Source organism: Pagrus major, chromosome 16, assembly GCF_040436345.1.
Source record: "Pagrus major chromosome 16, Pma_NU_1.0".
In the NCBI taxonomy this organism is placed as follows: Eukaryota; Metazoa; Chordata; class Actinopteri; order Spariformes; family Sparidae; genus Pagrus; species Pagrus major.
Window position 1 is genome coordinate 15,658,542 of NC_133230.1, and position 22,468 is coordinate 15,681,009.

The 22,468-nt window shown below is 38.8% G+C and overlaps 3 protein-coding genes across 4 annotated transcripts; all 3 read right to left on the bottom strand.

The window, feature by feature from the left end:
- Positions 1-160: 160 nt before the first annotated feature.
- Positions 161-6,876, bottom strand: setdb1a (SET domain bifurcated histone lysine methyltransferase 1a). The gene is made up of 10 exons (XM_073482775.1): positions 6,792-6,876; positions 4,895-5,066; positions 4,104-4,204; positions 2,884-3,996; positions 2,003-2,134; positions 1,597-1,804; positions 1,417-1,490; positions 840-1,030; positions 605-728; positions 161-508 (listed from the first exon to the last, which is right to left on the bottom strand). Exons 2-10 carry the CDS (start codon positions 5,059-5,061, stop codon positions 489-491), a joined length of 2,130 nt encoding a protein of 709 aa, XP_073338876.1. The 5' UTR covers positions 5,062-5,066; positions 6,792-6,876; the 3' UTR covers positions 161-488.
- Positions 6,877-9,116: 2,240 nt separating this feature from the next.
- LOC141010586 (histone-lysine N-methyltransferase SETDB1-B-like) lies at positions 9,117-13,322 on the bottom strand. Its single transcript, XM_073483622.1, has 6 exons — positions 13,021-13,322; positions 11,951-12,448; positions 11,210-11,411; positions 10,983-11,056; positions 10,314-10,504; positions 9,117-10,231 (listed from the first exon to the last, which is right to left on the bottom strand). Exons 2-6 carry the CDS (start codon positions 12,441-12,443, stop codon positions 10,124-10,126), a joined length of 1,068 nt encoding a protein of 355 aa, XP_073339723.1. The 5' UTR covers positions 12,444-12,448; positions 13,021-13,322; the 3' UTR covers positions 9,117-10,123.
- Positions 13,323-13,743: 421 nt separating this feature from the next.
- Positions 13,744-17,777, bottom strand: LOC141010602 (histone-lysine N-methyltransferase SETDB1-B-like). 2 transcript variants are annotated; one of them, XM_073483643.1, is made up of 8 exons: positions 17,465-17,777; positions 17,105-17,194; positions 16,432-16,698; positions 16,154-16,327; positions 15,635-15,836; positions 15,257-15,330; positions 14,678-14,868; positions 13,744-14,580 (listed from the first exon to the last, which is right to left on the bottom strand). In XM_073483643.1, the coding sequence occupies exons 2-8, from the start codon at positions 17,187-17,189 to the stop codon at positions 14,473-14,475; spliced, it is 1,101 nt and encodes a 366-aa protein (XP_073339744.1). In that variant the 5' UTR covers positions 17,190-17,194; positions 17,465-17,777; the 3' UTR covers positions 13,744-14,472. The 2 variants fall into 2 exon arrangements, with proteins under 2 accessions (XP_073339744.1, XP_073339746.1); XM_073483645.1 differs by having other exon boundaries at positions 14,391-14,580; positions 16,462-16,698; positions 17,465-17,556.
- Positions 17,778-22,468: the final 4,691 nt, after the last annotated feature.

Consider the following 22,468-nt stretch of genomic DNA (forward strand, 5'->3'; position numbering starts at 1 on the left):
CGATATACACACATTTTTTACAATGACTTTTAACTGACTTGTGACAAAGATATGAAACAGTGGCAGGATATTTTACAGTTTAACAATAAACCTTATTGTTTTATTGTAAGATAACGTCAGTGTACTGAAACAGAAAACTTTCATTTAAAGCAACAGACAATTTGAGACCATTTATTTTTATTAAAAATTGTAATACAAATACACAACAAACAAACAATGCATTAATATAATGGTTTCATGTATAATATAATGGTTTCATGGTTTCATGGACAGTTTGTCATTTTTCAGTTGTCCCAATAGGGCACAACCTTCAGCAGCACATGTATGAATTCCACTTGACTGTGAGATGATTCTGGACATCCTGGCCCCAGTTTTTGAAATTGCATGTCACAAATATGAAGCAAGTCTGATCTGAAGCACAATAGTAACCCATGGACCTTGCAAAACCAACCAGAATGTGCAAGCTTAACACATTCATGGTCCCATCATCATGCCGATTTTGATGACTCTGTAGTACACAAGACATGGATATACAGAGACAAATTAGATATTGGGGATAACTAGAATCACTTTATGATTTTATTTGTTTAACAAATTAATTTACCGTTTACTGTGGTAGCCTTATTCCTCTGCCCAGCGTCCTTTTTCGACCCCAACTGCGCCATCATATTCATCATGTGCTCCAAGCGATAGGAGCCTCGGTAGATCCACTCCTTATGTTTATCTCTCTATCCATGAAGACAAACTACTATGAGTAACATACTCTAAAATATACCAGGCAAAAAAACATCAAAATCCAGTTGGAAATAGTTTAAAGATCGATGATTACAACTACTGACCTGAAAAAAAACCTGTATCAAGCTGCAGTCGACCTTCAGCACCTCACACTTCTGCTGGACTCCTCCAAATTCTGCATTGATTATCTGTCCAATCCTGTACTGCGTCTGAGGCGGGTAAGGCTGGGCCTCTAAATACGTCTTCATAAATTCCTTGTGGTTTTCATTTGGAATATCGTCCAAAGGGTCTGCCACTATCACAAGAGAAAGAAACAAAGCCTGTCACTCTGCTTACTGGCAGTATAACAGAAAGTGCAATGTACAACTGTGGTTCAACATGTAAAAATGTGGGGCTCAGATTCAATTTGGCGTCATATTTGGTCCTTTTTTATTCCTTAAAGATTCAAGACTTTATTGTCATTGTGTTAAGAAAGCCTATGTGATGAGACACAATATCATATTTTACACATTCACAGCCTTCACTTCTGGACTTCACATGAAGTAAACCCCAGACTTTCCGGGTAATTTTTTGAAAACAGCTTTCAAACTTGACCAAACGTGTCCAACTGTCAGAGCGGACAATCTTGTATCTGTTATATTCAACACAGTTAGTGTGTCAATTAAAAAAAATCAAACTTACATGGTCTGCACACCAGGTGAAGTAAAGGTAAGCCAACATAGACTGGCGTTTGATCATCCAAAAAGACCAGGAACCTAAAAAATGAAAAAAATGTCTGCATCAAAACATACTTTGGCTATGGCAACTGCAAAAAAAAAAGAAAGGAGGCAAAAACACTTTAATCCCATTAGATTCACAAACCTCATGCGGTTTTTCCTGTTGGGGAGCTCTGCCACAAAACCAGGACAGAACCGGGGCTCTTCACCTTTGCACTTGATAACCACACGAGTTCCGACATCCAGCTGATCCAGCTGTGGCATGAGGTCAAAGGCAATGTGGTTACCGGAGACGAGGCTTTTACTCTTCTCCTTCTCCTCAAAACCGATCTTGTATTTCAATCTACCATTGTCTGCGAAAAAAACAAAAAAACAAAAAACCAGTTGCCCTTTTTAAACAATGTCGTATCATTACAAGGAATATGTGGTGGCTATATTCCACGAGCAGACTCATTTTCTTTTTTCAGGTACCAAAACCTGAAAAAGATAAGTGATCAAGTACAAATAAACCGAGTCTTCTTCTCTGATACGGTTTGTATTTTTTTACTTACCCTTTGTTACCATTTCCAGGATTTTCCCCCGTTGCCAGTCCCTGCCCTTCCTTCTGGCCAGGACATTCATGTTCACGCTGATCTTTAGCAAGCTAGGAGGGTCTTTTGTCTCTGTCCTGACTGGGGTTACTCCTGTCAGCGATGAGGGAACACAACATGTTACAAACTATGTAAAGAGTTGTTGTCAAATATTGACGCTTTGGGTTGCCGTTTGACGGAAGCCACCATCCCAAAGCGTCAGTATTCGACAACTTGGGGAGAACATTCATCAATCATTCACCTATCTTTCTCCAGAAAGTTATATAGTGTTGCTTTAATATCTAAATTGATCAACTTAAGCATATACATTTCTAGTCATACATATTTTCTTATTTCGAATTGTAAAGATTAGAAGTTGCTGATAGTGAGTGATGTCTAAACATCCACCGAACCAGACACCTTATAAACAAAACTGTCTCAGTGTGGGTAGTCCATTCAGATGGCACTTATTCCCACTTTAGGTTACAAAACATGAAACCGCAAATTGTCCGATCATTGTAAAAGGTTCACATCTTATTCTCTACAATACTGTAAGTTAGTGCCAAAAAAATGTTTTTAATGTTAGGTAGTAAAGTAGTCAGTAGACTGTCTGGCACGACACATTAAATCAGTCAATGCTAACGCTACTAAAGCCCTCTACAGGTTCATTAATTTGTGTACAACCCAGACGTGGTTAGCTGTGGTGATAAAATAACATATTCCTTTCTCGTGTTTTTTCCCCACAATAGGAGTGATATGAAAGCAATGAAGCAAACTTTTAGCACAAATAAAGTTATTCATTCAACAAAAAACTTTTCAAGTGGTCAGGGTGTTTTTGTATGGTGTGTTTTTACGACCATTACCATTGGATTTTGCAGGCGGTGTTGATGTTTTCACCCTGTTGCTCTTAGCGTTGGTATTTGCGCTGACTTGGGGTGTTGATGTTCTTGCTGCGTTGCACTTAGCACCAGTGCTTTTAACTGCAAAGCCCTTAGCACCAGTACTTTTTGGTGTATTGCTCTTAACGTCAGAACTTTTCGCCACTATGCTCTCAGTGTCAGAACTTTTTGATGCCATGTTCTTGGCATCTGAACTTTTTGCTGCGTTGCACTTAGCACCAGTACTTTTTGCTGCAAAGCCCTTAGGACGAGTACTTTTTGTTGTGTTGCTCTTAGTGTCTGAACTTCTTGCTGCGATGCTCTTAGCGTCTGAACCTTTTGCTGCGATGCTCTTAGCGTCTGAACCTTTTGCTTTGATGCTCTTATCGTCTGAACCTTTTGCTGTGACGCCCTTAGCATCTGAACTTTTTACTGCAATGCTATTAGCATCTGAGCTTTTTGCTGCGTTCCACTTAGCACCAGTACTTTTTGTTGCGAAGCCCTTAGGACGAGTACTTCTTGGTGTGTTGCTTTTAGCGTCAGAACTTTTTGCTGCCATGCTCTTAGCACCAGTATTTTCTGCTGTGTTGCTCTTAGTGCCACTATATTCTGTCAAGTTGCTCTGAGCATCAGAGCTTTTTGCTGCAATGCTTTTAGCAACAGTATACGTGCTGACTTCGGGTCTTGCAGGACTTTTAGCAGGTTCCTCATTTTCTGAATCAATTTTTCTCCTCTTGTTTGATCCAGCATTAAAACTAGAGAAAGAATAATCAGAGTAAGATGAGTCCTCCTCTGGTTCCCACTGCGAACCAGAACTCGAATCGTCAAAGCATTCATGTTCATTATTGGGATCTTGAGGCGCTGGTGGACGAAAAGAACAGCTCTTGCGTGGAGAAAGTCTAGTCAACAACACCACTGGTTGTCTCTTTAGACTGACTAATTGTCTCTTTAGATTGACAAGTTTTTTGTCATTATCTCTCCAGAGGTTCTCACTGTCCTCAGGATTTGGTAACAGGGGAGTAGAGCAAATTGAAGGAGGAGGGCCGGGGACGCAAGTCTCAGTGTGAAGAAACTCAGGTGAGGATGGAGGTGTACTTCCTACAAAATAAAAAAAAGCACAAGTCAACTTGAAGCCTTTAAATTAAAATAAGCCCGTTTGAATGGACGAAAACAAAAGTAAATCTTGTATTTGACTTGCATCTTACCACATCCTTCTGCACTATCATCATCAGAATCTGTGTCTCTGTACTCCCACCCCAGCAAAGAGTATTGTTTCTTCACAATTTCTTCACATTCTGCCACAGAACTGAAAGACATCCACAACAAAGCCAACATGAATCAAGCCAAAAATACAAAAAAAAAAACATACATTCTTCTTTAATACAGAAAATAAAACATCTTTTACACAAGTGGCCTGGGATTTGTTTAAACCTGCTGGCTTTGGTGCATCTTGTGTATAACGGCACACTCACACTAGGCAATTGGTACTTTGTCTCTCAAAGTTTAATGTTGTTTCACTTTTTGTTTGTTTGGAATTAGGACTTTTTTCACTGCAAATTCTTCACCCAGGGATAGCCTGGGCTGGGAGTTGACTTGAGATAACTTAGCCCCTTTTCACACATACAGCGTGAGCCCAGGGTTATCCTAAGCCCAGGGCTATACGAATCACACTGCTCACCCTCTAAGCCCGACTTAAATATCTGTTTGAATACGCACCTAATTTGGCTAATCTTGTTCTGGAGAAGGGCCAGCAAGCCTTCGGCTAAAGTCAGGTTTAGCTCACTTTGGAATGTGACGGGATTGTGCCAGTGTGACAGCTTTCTCACATTATGTCCTTACTCCATGTCCGATGCAACACGATATTGGAGGGCTGGGGCTAAGACTGTTCCAACAATATTTAAAACCTGCGCTACGTGCAGTATGAAAAGACCTATCGTGGTCCAAAGGGCTTTTAAAATAAGTGAAAACAAGAGCATAGAGCAGATACAACACTCACTCATAGAGCTTCAGGAGTTGGGTAGCCTGATTCTTCCTCCTGTCCAGCAGAGATTGCAGCAGATCGCATTTCTCCACCATGTCTGAGATCAGCCTGTTCTGATTAACTTCCCCTTGGATCCACTTTTGGAGCTCCCCTTTGGTCATCTCGAGCTCATCTTCCTCCATAATTACTGCAACACACAAGGTTTTAAATTATGCGCTAAGTTGTACAGCATGGGTCTTGTTGAGGGCTGGTACTCCATAAATTCTGATCATAAAAAGGATTTTTTTTGTTTTGTACAAAAAGGCTGCCGACATATAGAATCACAGCAGATGGATATCACCAGCTCTTGGTCAAAGTCACATGCCATTATGCCTTTGTTTTGGCGTCTTCATCAGCTCCTGCTATTGATGGCCAAAATGTAATAGTCTAGCTAATGGCCATTATCACCAAAAGTGATCAGAACAAGAGTTTTATTTTCCAATTTAAAAGGAAATTAGAATCTAATTCTGACTAGTCATAATTCCAGTTCAAGATAATAATATTATGAATTCAAGATACTGACATCGCCCTTCACATCTTAAGTTTTGACCTGTCAGGATGATGCATCTTGAACTGGCATTATGCATGGTCAAAATGTTTAAGGTATCTCAAACTGGAATCAGGAATAATCGTAATTTGATCATCACTTGACATAAGAAATATCTCAAATTGGACATAACTTTAACTTTCATTCTGCCTTGTTAAAAGCAAAGTTAAAACGTAATTAGATATCTTTAGAGCTTTGACTAGTCTAAACTGAATTATTGGAATCTCTAACTGATTTTTAGTAGTCAGACTGAATGTAATATCTGTACTCTTTATTCTAGATCGTCAAAATCGTAATGAAAAACTAAGAATTGTTAAAACGGATTGCCATCACAGCACGGATTCTGCTCAGCCACAGTCATTCACTTCTGTCACTCCGGATTTGACTTTGTTGTTGTGTGCCCAATTGTGATTGACGAAAGAGACACGCTACATGCACAAAAACAAAACTTTTACTTTTGCTAGAATCATCTGGTTGGCCAACTTTGGCTCTCAGGCCCCACTTTGGGGATAAAAATAATAATCCAGATTTGGAAAGTCTATGTAGCGGTTTATGGGATAGACCTGTTGCAGTATGGTCTAAATGTGGGGGGAAAATCTGTGAAATCTCCCTTTTTTTTGACGCCACATTGCCCTTTTAAATGCCTGAATATTTGTCAATCCAACTTTTTATTTGTCTTTTCAAAAAGATTTTTAAATTCCATTATTCATTTATGAATTCATTAATGCATTTTTAAATGATGTACTGTTTAATGTTGTTTTTGTAAATCAATTTTTAATTTGAACTTATTGTTAAAATATCAAATAATGAATTACCCTTGCAATTTACACTATTTACTAATAGATTAATACTTTAATTCTTAAACTAATTTATTAATGCCCGTATTTATTGTACAATTAGTTCAATGCTTTAATCACTATTTATTTGACACTTGTGGTCCTCCATACATAACCAGGACAGTAAACGCACCATCATCAGTCAACGTTACTTCCTCTGAGCAACGGATCCTCGCGGGGTCACGTCACAAAAATGAGAGATGTTCCTAAATGTGGTTGATACCTGATCCTGGCTACACGAACAGCTTCAACGAAAAACAACAATAGATTTTATTAAGGCACCTTTTAAATAAAAGGTATCGACGCGAATCAGCAGGCTTTCCTGAACACCCGCTCAGAAAACTTCAATATGGACATCACCATGACGGCTTTGTGCTGCTCTTTATCGGTGGTGGTGGAGAACAACATCCGAAATATGAGTGTCAAACTCAAACGTTGTTCCTCATTAAGCATTTCTCTTGTAAAAGTTGAGTATTAAGTCAGCAAATACCTTCACTAAGGGATAAAAACTTCCCTGTTGGAGTTTCCGAGCGATTGTGCTGCTGCGTCTTCTTCGCCTGATTCCGCTGCGCCAGATGGCGAGATGCTCACTACTGCCCCCCTGCGTCCATTCAAACCATGGATGTATCAACTACCACCATGAGTCCACTGTTTATTAGACACGTTTTATTAAAACTACGTTTAGACAAAGACCAGCAAGTCTTTTTTTAATTACCTTGATTGTTTTCAAACAATACATTTTCTTATTCTATACATACACAGAAACAAAAGAAATAGATAGTTCCATGACAGAAATATTAAAGTGGCACTATGTAGTTTTGAAGGAGATTGATGCTAACAGTATTTATAAAAGGTAATAATACAAAATCAGACATATTTATTCTTAACTGAATAAACAAGCTGTAATAATAAGTAATAATAAGTCTCACAGGAAAATAACGTCCCCAGAACGCTGTTTGAAGCTACAAAAGGTGGCAGAGTCCGCCAAATATAAACAAAATAAAGTAAAACAGTATGAAATCGTGTTTTCCTTTAAGGTCAGTTTTTTATTTAGTTTATTCAGTCATGAAAGCAAAGAGAGTTTGTTTTGAGTTTGAAATTTTTTATTTTTTTTTTCCAAATCAGTCAATCTCTCTGATCCGATTAAATTTTCCTCCTCGAAACTTCATCATGCACCTTTAAACTAACCAATTTAACACACAGTACTCAAATTACTTAGGTATATTGGGATATGGGTGCATATATATGCAATAAAGAGTCAAATGAAATGTTGTTTTCAAGGCCGGAATTATTTTTGGGGACCAAAAATATCAACAAAACACAAAATAAAAACTCAGACGTCACAAAATAAACATATCCCAATATTCCTAACTAATTTTGAGCAGTGTACATATGAACCACACAAATGGTTTTCTTAAATCAGGTTTAATACTGAAGAGTTTGCATAAATTAATCATTTTGGTTCATTCTTATGACAGGTTGTTAATTGTGCCAGCACTGAAAGATATATGCCAATATCAGTGCGTTTGTACAAAAGTAATATAACAAGAATTATACTGAGAAATTGAATGATGTATTTTTCACTTTGTAGAAACTACAATTGTTAAATTATATTGATAATAATAACAGATCATGCTACTGAAGTAAACATTTCATTCCCAAAATACGACTTATTTGATCATTTCAATGTATGATTTTGAATATATATTATTACTGTATATATTCTGTTAGAGACAGAGATATAACTTCCTTCTTGACCTTGTTTGGCTTAGTTATTTATTTATTTATTTTCAAAATAAAAGTCTGTCTAAACAACGCAGGACAAGACAGGTGGCTGGGTATTCGCATAGCATTCTGGGTAGTGGTCGATTCGCTATGATTTAGGATCACATCTCTTTTGTTTACATACATTTTGCTTACAACCACGAGCACACAGCAACAGCCAACACAAATAAACAGAAAAGCTGATACTACTCGACTCTGAACAAAAGTAAAGACATAAACTTTAATGAAATGGAAGAACTGGCTGCCACTGCATGTTGTGTCCACATGCTTTGTTCATCTGTAGCTCCTTTTCATGCATATTTAATTGTCTCGACAGGAATCTAACCCAAGTTAGTTGCTCACCTGTGCTTTTCGTTTTGAAAAATAAACGAAGGTCAAGTTGTTTCCCTGTGCTTTTAGACGCCATTCTGGCCTGCGGTGCTGCGTTCACTGCTCTGACCTCCTCGTCCCGTCTTCCTCAGCCACTTTCCAGATCGGATCGGATCCCGCCCCCTCCCACTTTTGACTGTGGGTCCACGGCCCCCTCCCCTCTGTCAGCACACGAAGGTGTGGAAGCACATGCCCGCCAGGTAAAGAAGAAAACATTAGATGAAAACTAAGCTTCATGGAAACATATTTCGTTGGTGAATCAAAAAAAAAATATTACTGGCTGTCATTTGGATTTGTTCATCCCTACCCACATTTGATCAATCATGTGACCAATCAACACACATGATCATGTGAGTAACTGTAAGAAGAGTAAGGCTTTCCAGAAACCTGGCTTTGTTGAAGCTGCTGATGGCAATAAAACCTAATTACATTTAACTCTGAAGACTATTTGAGTTTATTTGCATCCATGAATCATGTGGTTATGTCTGAACCCATCTGGCTTAGTGAAGATTTCTTAACAAGTTACAGGCAACTGCACTGTGGTGCACTGAGTGAAGTGTTGGGCATTTGTGACAACCAGAACAAAAGACCAAGTTGAACAAGATTGAGAAATCACATTTTTATGGAAAAGAGACTGAAACTTGCAAATGACAAGCTGATATACAATTTAAAATATCTTTTACTTTTATTGACAGAGTGCTGTACAGAGAAATGAAATAAATGGATATCAAACTATAGAGTAAAATAGTAATTTTTTAATAATTGCTGTGCTAAATGATAATCAAGTGTGAAGAAATCATGACAGATGGTTGAAATATGTTATTCCGCACCAGTTGACTGAATGTGCACCCATCATCTGAATCACTGTAACGATGAATATAAGGAGGGCACTCTGTATTCAAGAGTTAGATCATTTTTCATAGGCTTTGGTCTGTGCGTGATCTCGTGTTTTGCTGTCTGCAATAAAACTGTTTTTACATATATATATATATATACATATACATATGTACATATACATATACCAACACACACACACGCAGGAGTTTGTCAATCATATCACATCAATTACGTAAGGAGAAACTTAACTGATGTATTCTCTCCGATCTCAAACATGCACAAACTAGATTTGAAAGTAACAAACACCCAACAGGATATTATAAAGATTATTGTACCTGAGGGTCAACCATCTCACGTGATCTCAGTAGGAATCAGATGTAAAAACAAAAAAAGGACACTTAAGTGATGCAACAACTTGCTGGAGTAATGCTTTGCAGTGACAAAAAACAAAAACTTCTTATCTTCTTCTTATCAACAGCTGTGCTTCTGTTGCATGGCACACCCTCGGCTGCTCCAGTACTTACGTTAGCTTTCGTTTCCTTGGAGACCTGCTTCTCATCAGCTATTGTGGTCCCGCTCAAAAGTAGTGATGTAATCATGCAGATTTTAAATCCCAAATATCAAACATTTTTTCACTTATTGAGGCGGCCCTGATGAGTCTGTGAACAGTGCAGGAGGTTTAAGACTGGATCTGTAAGCTTGTTACATCACCAGATAACCTGGGCCGAACATCGGTACTGATCGAGGTCCAAGATTAGACTTGTCTTGCAATTGTTAGGAGGGTGAATAGGGGATAAATCGTCCACAAACTCCTGGAGTCTGAGCTCAGCTTTACTCAGAAGCATCTTTGCGCTCTTTCGCTTCTTTCAGTTCCAAAAATCTTGCCATGTGTTGAAGTCGTATGGAGCCTCGATGGATCCACTCTTTGTGTTGATTATCCTGAGAGTGACAACAAAATCAACATTACACCAAAGAAATCAGGAATAGAACATCAGTAACAGCGGTGTTAAATGATGCTCACCTGAAAAACGACCAGTATCAAGCTGCTGTCAACCTCTTCCACCTGACACTTCTGCTGGACTCCATCAAACTCTGCATACAGGCTCTGTCCAGCGCTGTACTGAGTTAAATGTGGGTACGGCCAGTCCTTCAGGTACTTATTCATGAAAGATTTGTGAGCACCGTCTGGAAGGTCGTCTATAACACTTTCCACTGTCAAAAAACACAGAAAGAGTCTGTTACTCTTTTTACTGAAATGTCTGGCAGTACCTGTACTCTCATAGCTCACATAGTTAATTCATCATAATGTTTCACATTAAAAGATTCCCAGCAGCTCAACAGGCATAATCCCCCTTATCATGAAAGTTTCAAATGTTAAACATCTGGGGGAATTACTGAATGTACAGTATCTTTGTCAGAGCAACAGAATGGTGAGTTTGAAACGACTATTTTCTTGTAATGATGGATTTTGTGCTGTGGACAGTTTACATTTCACTGAATTAATCAAGACATCAAGTAAACATGGAGGACATGTTAAGTTCCCATTAACAGCTAAAACAGCAAATTAACACTTTTTGACTTTTAACATGGAAGTGTCTGACCAAAATTTGATTACATAAAAAATATCTCAGAGGAAGAGGAAAAATAATAGAAATAAAATAAAGAAAAGTACCAAAACAGCCAAACTTACATGGTTTGCACACCAGGTGAAAAGCAGGTAAACCAACATAAACCGGCACATGATCATCTTGAAAGACCAAGAACCTGTCAAATTAAAATATGTCTTATGTCAAATCACAGCTTTACTAAAGCATTTGGGTTTCCTGTCAGAAATTGTGTGGTATTATTTTCTTCTAAAAATGCCAAAAACGATGCCTGTTCATAGATGAAGGGATAAACACTGATTCACACACAAACCTTAAGCGGTTCTTTCTGCTGGGCAGCTCTGCCATAATACCAGGCCGGAACACGTTGCTCTGTTCGTGACACGCGACCACCACACGAGCACCGACATACAGCTGCTCCAGCTTTGGTGTGGTGTTGTAGGCAATGTGGTGGCCAGACACAAGGCTCCTCCCCTTTTCTTCAAAATTTACTTTGTACTTCAACCGTCCATCTTCTGCAAGAGTGAAATAAGTAGAATCACCATTGTGTCATTTTTTGCTTCACTGTGGTTTGAAATAAATTACAGAAGTAAAAACATTGTTTTCCCTAGATGTACACTGTAGTTTCTGCATGTCAGGGATATCTATCAATCTATTTATCTATCTATACCCACATATATACATATATATAAATTATATAGTGCTGCAGCTAACAATTAGTTTTGATAACGATTAAGCTGTCAATGACATTTTTGATGAATAAATGATCATTGAGTCTGTAAAATGTCTCAAAATAGTAAAAATTGCATCTTTAAAAAGAAAAGTTTCGTTGGACCAAGAATTAATGAATTGAGCTATCATTTCAGCCTAAATGATTATACTGTAGTGTTTTCAAAAAGTACAATTTTCTTTGTACAAAGTATGACTAATTAACTTTTTTCCAACATTCGCGTTAGTGGTTTATTTAGCTATATTTCAGTAAAATCCAAGTGTTGGGTACACACTGAGTGATGTTTTAAAATGTTGCGATCAATTTCCTGCCAAAATGTCTTACCCCTTGTTAATATCTCCACTATTTTTCCCCGTTGCCATCTCATGGGCTTCCGCCTCGCTAGGACCATCATGTCCACTTTGACTTCTTCCTCTGGCAAGCTGGGACGGGTCTTCGTGGTTTCATTCGAGACATAAGAAAAAGCTGAGGATATTATTACAGGGGCTGGTTCTGTCACCTTCTTGTCCTTTTTTTGACTCGTTTTTGCTGTAGGTGTTCTTTTTGCCTCACTCTTGGTGGGTTTGCCAGTTTTCCATTCATCCTTTGAAACTGAGAAATCAGAATCACTTGAACCAGCCTCTGGCTCCCATTGCATATCCGAATCAGAGCCGCTGCGGGAGTCAACTTCACTGTAGAACTGCTGAGGCGTTGGTGGTCGCAGAGCGCTGACTTTATATTCAGGGAGTCTGGTCAAGACCACCACTGCCTTCCTCATCACTTTCTTGTTCGGAGGTTCATTTGTAGAAGGAACAGACTTACACTTGGGACCAGACATATTTTCTGTGAAGAAAGAAGCATTGTTGAAATTGTGGCCTGCAACAAACAAAAAAACCTACAGCGGAGATTATTGTGCACGACTCGAAAATGAATTGGCAACAATTTTGATAAATGAAGAACGGTAGGGCTGCACTATATGGTAAAAAAAACAAAACTGGACTTAGGGACCATCAATAAATTACCCTTTTGTATGTTTGATTTTTCTTCATGCTGACTCAATGATATTAGTGAAAATTCTGATTAAAAATAAAAATACTAAACTGATTTCATGTTGCACAACTATTTTGATTGCTAATGTGTTATGTATTTATTTTGCAAAAATATTTTTATAGCGACCATAGGTAGGTCTATAGGTACAAAAGGTAGCTAATCGTCAAGATGAGAATCTTGAACAATTTTATCTTTTAAAGGCATTCAGCAGACACTGTTGCGTGAAGACAAGAGGAGCTTTGATGTGTTTTGACTCACCTGATCTAATGTGTTAGGCAAGTGAGCTAAAAATCTTAAAACTTCAATGACAGCTAAAATCTTTGCGTTACTTATCATAGCTTTTTGTACCAAAACGGACATCTTACCTGTTGTGCCCTGATTATCCGCTTCAAAATGAAAAAAACTCTGCTCACAGCACAACGTAAGTGTAGCTAACTATCCAGTGTGTCTTGGCAGAAGCTAGCTATCAGCGGTGGCACCGCTAGCTAGCTAGCTGGCACTGAAAAAACAACAGGTTTAAGAGGAACACAGATGAACCGTCGTCTTGAGTTTGTGCCACTGCTGTAACGTTATGCAAATTATTCAAAATGACTCGCAATTTTTCCCTGCTACAGATGTGTATTGAACAAGATTAGCGCAAACACAGCTCCATGTTGGGCTTGTGTTATGCTTGTGTCTTCTTCTCCTGTTGCATGCGCTGCTTCTTCTTCGTGTTATTAATGGCGGTCATGGAACAACAAAATGTCGCATCACCGCCACCTGCTGGTATGGAGTACGAATCGGTGTTATAAACAAAGAGATTTTCTCACCCAGGACGATGCATATATAGTGTATTATTACAGCTCTTCTGTCATGTATGTTTCCTTGAAGTACACACTGGTTCTACTAGCTTTGCTTGAAGCTATAAAGTCCAGTCACCAACCTATTTCCATACTAACTGAGCAAGACAATCAATTTTACATCTGAATTTCAGTGAGTTGAAACCATAAACATTTACTGTTTAGTTACAGGCAATTGCATAGTCAAGCTACAATGAGTCAAGACTTGGACATGTTGGGACACACAGCAAAAAAGAAGAGAAAGTTGACCAGAATTGAGAAATCATTTATTTCAATACATCTCTAGAAATTAGGCTGACACTGACACATGATTAGCTTATATACAGTGCAATGTAAAAACATATTTTACTTCTATTACTTACAAAATGAAACAAAAGAAGGACAAATATAATACTATACAAAGCATTTCAAATATTGTGGAAAATTGAGATCTGCAAAACAACTAAGGAAAAGACAGATGTGAGTTGTGGGATTTTCTGTAATAAAGTGAGTTAAACAAAAGTAGTGGTCTTTCAGTTTTGATACAGACTTGTCTCATAAGTCAAAGACCAAAGAACAGTTTACGCTCAAACCTGTATAGACAGATTTTGAGTCAAGACTTGTTAATGTCCTGCCTCCTGCATACAGTCTTTCCACTACTTTCATTAATGGTTTGCACAACTCTAAAGCGAAGGTCAGGCTATCGAGACAACTAGTCGTGACAGTGCAGAAAAATAAGTGTCTGTGAGAGCGAGAAGTGAAACACCAAAGCGAGTCTCATGCCGGCAGCTTAAAAAAAGACAATTTGTACTTGATGTTCGCAGTCTAGTCGTTTATTACATCCCACGCAGAGCAAGCTGCGGCTAATTCAAAATATCACCAACCCCTCACCGCAAGTCTTATTTAGTCCTGAAATTCTTCAGTCCATAATTCCCAAAACAATCCAACGGCACATCACTTCAAGGTAATAATGATGTGAAAATCTGTGTCCGTGGACTTTTAGTCAGAGTCACTCTCGTACTCTTGCAGTGCTTTCAATTCCAAAAATCTTGACATGTGTTCAAGTCGTATGGAGCCTCGATGGATCCACTCCCTGTGTTGATTTTCCTAAGAGTGACAAACAAGCTTCATTATAAATACAGAAATCCATTTTTTTTTTAAAAGGAAAAGAACGTCAGTAACTGCAGCGTTAAATGTTACTGACCTGAAAAACGACCTGTATCAAGCTGCTGTCAACCACCTGCACCTCACACCTCTGCAGGACTCCATTTAATTCTGCATTAAGGCTCTGTCCCGCGATGTAATGGGTTAAATGTGGGTATGGCCAGTCCCTCAGGTACTGACTCATAAAAGAGCTGTGACGGGTGTTTGCAACGTCGTCCAAAACATTTTCCACTGTCAAAAAAAAAAAAACACAGAGAAAGAATGTTGTTCACCAAAAAGCATCAGGTTTCAAGAAAACTACTTTTTGTCTGACGATATATTGTCCCAGAAATACTTGTAATACACAATATTACTGTAATTTTAAGACTATTTTACTCCACTGATATAATTATGATATATTAGCATAATAATGTGAGTACATTCTTTTAAAAAAAAATAATAACTTTAAATTCTTAATATTCAGTCATAAGAACTGGGATGTAAAAAGATATTAAAATATCCTGTATTAGAAAAGGTAAATTAAATAAAACCCAGCTAGTTATTCTGGCATCATGTTAGCTAAAACATTGGTAACATATGTATGTGAAAAAGAAACAAGTGTGAAAACAGCTCAACTTACATGGTCTGCACACCAGGTGAAGTGAAGGTAAACCAACGTAAACCGGCATGTGATCATCCTGAAAGACCAAGAACCTGGAAAACGAAAAGATGTTTTACAAATTCAAAACTTTATGGAGGCATGTATTTGGATTTTCTGTAAGAAACTGTGAGATGTTATTTTATCCTAAAAATGCAAACAAAATTCTGTTGGTTCACAGATGACGGTGGCCCTGATGAGGCAGAATTTTGCAATAGAAAACAGATGAACTATTTTACATCTTGAGAAATGAGTGAATCGTTCTTGCTCACATGACCTCCAGGTCAAGAACACACAATGTTTTACATTTTAAAGGAACACTGCTACAAGAATTCTTGCTACAAAGGGATAAATGCTCACCTTAGGCGGTTCTTTCTGCTGGGCAGCTCTGCCAAAATACCAGGCCGGAACAGGGAATTGTTGTCTTGACACTTGACTACCATGCGAGCACCGACATACAGCTGCTCCAACCTTGGTGTGGTGTCAAAGGCAATGTGGTGGCCAGACACAAGGCTCCTCCCCTTTTCTTCAAAACTAACTTTGTACTTTAATCGTCCGTCTTCTGCAAATGAAGAAATGTCAATGAGTGAAACTGGTAAAATCAACATTGCATCATTATTTGCATCAAATTGCCTTGAATGCACTTATATTACACTGAACGCAGACTTAAAGAGGTAATATTATGCTTTTGGGGATTTTTCCTTTCCTTTATTGTGTTATGTTGCATTTTTGTGCATGTAAAGGTCTGCGAAGTGAATAAGCCCAAAGTCCATGCCAAAGGGAGCTACTCTGTCCCACAGAAAACACTGCTCCTGCACTGCCTGAAACTGTGTTACATATGATTGTGATCAATTTCCTACCCCTAAACAATTTTCTTACCTTTTGTTATCATGTCCACAATCTTTCCCCGTTGCCATCTCATGGGCCCCCTCTTCGCCAGGACAATCATGTCCACGTTGACCTCTTCTTCTGGCAAGTTAGGCCGGATCTTTGTGGTTTCACTCGAAGAATGGGAAAAAGCTGATGATACTATGACAGGGGCTGGTTCTGACACTGCGGAAAAACAAAATGTTTTCATTAAAACTAATGAGCTTGAGGGATTGGAAAATACGCATAGCTTGTCATGAGTATTTTCAGGAAAATAAACATGTATGCACCATCATAGAGGTCAAGGGAAGAATTTTCACCCTCTGGTTCACACTGCATATCAGAATCAGAGCTGCTGAGAGATTCGTCTTCACTGTAGAACTGCGGAGGAGTTGGTGGTCGAAGGGCGCTGATCTTGTAATCGGGGAGTCTGGTCAAGACCACCACCGCTTCTTTTGTTACACTGAGAGAGTCAGAACTGTCCTCCATTTGTGTTTTGTTGCTTGGAGTGGCACTTGTGGAGGGAATGGACTCAAATTGGGACCCAGACATGTTTTCTGCAAAGAAAAAAACATTGTTGGAACTTGCAACAAACAAAAACCTTCAGCAGAGATGATTGTGTTCTACTCGAAAATTAATCTGCAATTAATTTGCTAATGGATGAATTTGTTTAAGACATGTTTTAAGCTAAAATTCTAAATAGTTGCTGCTTATAGCTACTAACATATATGGATTTTGAGCTTGTTTGTCCCAGAAAATCAATATAAAGTAAAGTGAATATTTTTATTTATGACTTAAGGACATCACTTTGTGTTTTTTCCACTACTTTTTTGACATTTGACAAGTACTTAATTGATAAGTCAGTTTGCCAAGAATGTACTTTTTGGATATTGAGGTTGAGCTTGAAATTACTTAAAAAACTACAATGTTTATTTTCCAGTTAACACAATTACATACACTTACCATCATCATCTCTTTCCTCTGTAGAGTCTGTCTTTCTCTTGTTGTGGACCTGAGAGATTCTCGTCTCCATCTCAGTCACCTCCATAATCCCTGCAACATAACATAAGGGTTTGAAATCCAGGAGATTTCACCCCATAACATACTGTACGAGTGGATGAGCCAGCTGTAAGGACACAGACCACCAGGTCATCATCGCATGAGAGGACCAAGATACAGAAGTGTGTTTAACGTATTGACTTATTGCTTTATTAACATCACTTGACATAAGCTAGCTCGTTTGTACATTTTAGAAAGTTTAGTAGCTATAATTTAAAACCTGGAAACGTAGCGTTAATACTTGTACCAAGACTGACAGCTTACCTGTTGTTGTGTCCTGATTATCCGCTTCAAAGCGACAAAAGTCTGCTCACCACAATGTAGCGCTCATTCAGCTACGGTCAATAATTTTTAAGCGTGTCGTCACTGAAACTAGCTGTTTGGTTAGCGGCGCTAGCCCCCACTACTAGCTCAGAAGTTAGCACTGAAAAATGCCAAAGGTTTAAGAGGCACACAGTTAAACCGCTATCTTGTTTTGTTATCACGACTGTTACTAATTGTGCACAATTACTTGCAGTTTTGTCCTGCTACGTCTTCTACTACATTTGCATAAACGGGTCTTCCTCCATTTTAACTTCCGGGTTTTCTTCTTCTTCTTGTCCTTTTATTGCGGTTGGCCAACATGTTGGCACATTACCGCCACCAAGTGGTGTGGAGTGTGGATCAGGACTTTAATTTACATTTACTAATTCTGATAATCAAAGGAAAAAATAAATAAATAAATAAATAAACAATAATAATAGCAATAATAATAAAAATGAAAAAAATGAATAAAATAAAAATGGATAAGTTCCCTTCCTTCAGCATCATATTTTGTACAATAAAGTATAACACGTTCCACCGTCTCCTCTTGGTCACAAAAGTCACATCTTGTGATGTTACCAAACGCTGCCTTTGACTGTTAAATATATAGTTTTATATAGACCAATACTAGATAAACAGATATACCATCAATTTCTCCTTATTTTAGTTCAGTTATCCTGCTTCTTCTTCTTCTTCTTATATATTGTGAACTTTCAGTGTTGTAAAAAGTACCCAAAAGTCATACTTGAGTAAAAGTCTTAAAGTAGGCCATCTGATATTACATGTACTTCAGTATGAAAAGTTATTTTCTGGCAATACATTTAGGCTACTTAAGTATCAATAGTACAAGTTAAACTAACTCAGAGGCAGCATCACATGCAAATGGTGTATTTAGCTGAATTGCAAAAGCAATGCCATTATTATTTTCATTCCAAAAGCAAGACCAGGATCTTTTTTTATTAAACAATTAAAAATGTAAGTCGTGTGTCATGCAAGAGCAGGAGTTCAATCCCCATGTTTTCATGTCTAGTTAATTCACATTCCTTTAGTATGATACAGCTGCATTATTTAGGACAAAATAAAGTATAAAAAGTAAATAATTGCTCCTGAGATTGGCAGATACTTGAACATGATAAGGGCATTGTTATTTTCGACTGAGCTCTTTGACAAAATAAATCTTGCCGTCAGCAGTAAAAACAGAAGCTCTGGGTCAGGTTTCTTGATGCCGTGGTCCCCTGGGTGTGTGCTCAGTAGGTCCATTCAGTCAGAAACACTCACACACAACCTGATACATGTCTTGTGACGTCCCTGAGAGTGTAATGGTGTCTCCCTTTTGTTCAGAAGTGGGATGATTCTGAAGGCTGCATGGTCAAAAACACATTTCTACAGCCAAGAGTGTAACTCCCTGCCCACTTATACTGACTTATTTCCCCCTCCCCCTCTTTCTCAGGTGATCTGCTCCTCCTGGTAGGTGGAGGTGGAGATGGAGCCGTAAGGATCCACCACAGTCTGGGCACAGCGCACCACCGTCACCAGCAGGAAGAAACACAAGAGGCAGAGGAAGAAGAGAGCAAAGCCCAGGTCCACGTCCACCTCAAAGGGCCTCGGAGGGAGAGCAGTCTGGTCCATGTGGCCGATGGTGATGACAGCTGATCACTGTTTATCTCTTTCCTCTCCTTGTCAGTTCAGTTGGACAGGTGTGTGCACATGTGCTCTTGAGATGACGGGGATGACTTGATTTAGGAAAAACAAAACAAAAAGACAAATGAAGATTAGAAAGGTTACAGCAAGCTTCTGGATGCAGAGACGGCACATAACAATGCTTACAGGATAAGTTCACCCAAATATGAAAATTCAGCCATTATCTATTCGCCTTCATGCTGATGAAATGTTCAATAAAGTTTTGAAGTCCAAAAAAACGTCTTCAAATTGATATGAAAAGGCCTTATTTACACCCTCAATACACATTTGAGTGTGTGCAACCATGGGATATGCGCTGACGCTTTTAGCTTAGCATCTACAGTGAAGATTTAGGCTAAAGAAAGGGTGAAAATAACATCTTTTCAAATCAGTTTGGATTCTCAGGGCTTTCGGAGGCATGGATAGTGCTGAACAGGCTGTATGGAGCCATTTTTTCCCCAAAACATGAAATTGGCATTCATTAAAATTGTACTCCACAAATTTAACACTGCATTAAATCTAAAAAATGTTTGTCTTTTTGTTTTTTCTTCGTCATCGCATCACATTACCTGTATGGGCACCTCTACCTCTGACAGCTGGGTCAGAGATTTGGGTGTGCTATGCTAGTAGCAGCTAATGTACCCTTTAGCTGCTAGCCTTAGACTGAGATGGCGAGGAGGCTATATTGGTCTGGTAAACTCATATCTTTCCAACTCCATTAAAACAGATTTTCTTTTCCATTTTCAAACTTGTAGTCTTCAGTCAACTGAAGCCGACTCAAGTGACATAACTTGAGGCAATTTATGGATTTCATGACCCCCGAGAGCCAAAAAAGACTTTATACTACTTTTTTCACATATACAGTAGTACTCCCAAAGATCTGTGACAGACAATGATGTGTAAAATCGAGAGTTCCCCTGTAATGAATTCCACATGTCAGACTAAAAACAACATCTTGCGACAGTGAAACTGCCTTTGAACTTTGTTCAATCAGCAAATTTCCCTGAAATGATTCCCTCAATTAAATCCTTCATCGCTTGGTCTGTAAAATTATTGGTTGGTTGGTTTGTAGGGAGGATGATACAAAAACTACAACATGGATTTCTACAAAACTTGGATTGAGGATGGGTCTCGGCCCAGAATAGACCCCATTAACTTTTGGTGTGGATCCAGATAAAGGGACGGACTCCCTCTCATAATAATGCGTGGATCTTGAAAAAAAGCAGCCGTATTCAGGTGACTGGTTTCGATGAATGAGTGCAGTTTGACGTGGACCCCAGATCTGGTGAAGTTAAACTATGGTTAAGCAATTATGGGTGGTTCAAAATTTAGAGTGATACAGGATTGAGTTTGATTATGGATTAGGCTTGATTAAATTTAAGAGGACTGTTGAACCTCGAGGTCAAAACCCAAAGATATGTTGTTTACTGTCACAGAGAACATGTACGTGCTCCACATTCTAGGAGCTGGAATTTAATGATTTTGCTTGAAAAAATACTTAAAGATTAAAAGAAGTTGTGAATGAGTTTCAGCTGACCGAGGTCTACTATTAGATAAGTCAGCTTATCTTTTCAGCTCTACTGTTTATATTTTTGACAAGGTAAACACACCCATAACATGTTATGAGATATTTCATTATCTGTCATTAATAGTCTAGTGCACAAGGCCTTACAGATAGATTAGCTCTCACCAAATTAATTAAAAAACTTTATGAGAAGACAAAGTTGTCAGTTACATTGTTTTTACATGTTTAAAACTGATTCATAAAGCAGTTTTAATCACTTTAAAAGTTACCAACAAGACAAGATTTTAAAGAGAACCAAACGACAAAACATATGATCAATTAATTTAAAGAAATCATTTCAAACTCACCATTCTACATCGTCATCAGTGACCCAGGTGTTTGTGTCTGTAAAGTCTTTCCACCACCCATCCAAACCTTTGAGGAGTCTTCATAGCATCTTCGTCTTGTGCCCGTCTGAGGTTCCTTATTACTCCAGTTACATAAGACCGTCATCAGTTACCAAAGGCTTTACTGTCCCCCTCCTCACATGATCATCACAGGAAAAATGAGCAGCCCACAAATTAGCTCCTGCACACACACATACACATGCAAGATACACAAGCATACACTTGCACCGTGCAACCTCCCCCTGGTGTGTAAAGCCTTTATTAATACTTAAGCAGGAATTGAATAACGGTCTACACAGTTCACAAGTGAATCAAACACCCCACAGCTTTTGTTCTGCTGTCAGAAGGACCTTCATCGCTGTCACCAACTAGGCTTCGCACCTCTATTAACTCAAGCACCTCAGGCGACAATGAGCTTATTCATTATACAAGGCTTAAAAGGCAACACAGGAAGGAGGAGAAGGAGGCAAAGATTTGAGGAGGACTGGACGCCGAAGGGGGGCGTGGAGAGGAAAACCCTGACGTTGGAGCAGGAGAAACAGGAGATGCATTAGCAATTAAATTGCCAGATGCGAGAGCAGGGTGGAAATTGACCCTGCCGCTTTAAAATGGAGATTGTTACAGTGAGGCTGCCAGTGACAAGCACAGTGTGGAGGCTGAAGTGCAGGGCACAGAGGTAAAGTGATCCCACTCCATATGCAATTAGCCAAGGAGGCCTTTGAGGCTGCAGCCAAAATACTGTAAGGGGAAAGCAGCAGCGGAAGAAGGAAGAAACAAGAACTGGTTTCTTTTTAAGATGCATGAATAAGAAGCCACCACTGATCAATCTCAAACTGTCCGACTGATGAAGAACAACTGTCACTCCGAGATCATTAAGCAAACATGTGAGACACTTTTGGCAACAGCTGGCACCCCAAAAGTGTGGCAGCCAGGTCGTGCTCAGTGTGTCACCACTACACTATGCCATCTGATATTGTAATGACTCCATGGTGCCTTCAGGTCTACTCTACACCAGTGTAACCAATAACTGATGGATGGTGCTCAGGTCTCCACTTCAGCACTGACAGAATATCTCCGAGGCACATCTTTCAGCTTCTGAATTATGGCTGCATCATTTGCACGCCATCTGAAGCACAAAAACTGTACTTGTCCTCAAAATGTCAAGGAGGATCAGGACAATCAAAAGCCTTAAATAAGAACACACCGAGTTTCTGAGTTAGAAAAGAGTAAAATGATTCAAAAAACGCAATACTGCTGCAGTTACCGTTTTTGTGATGAATGCCTCGAGATGTGCTGAACAACTTCTAGTGAGTAGTTTTTGCAAAGACAATTTTGTCAAACATTTGTATTATTGTGGCATCAGTGTCTAAAAGT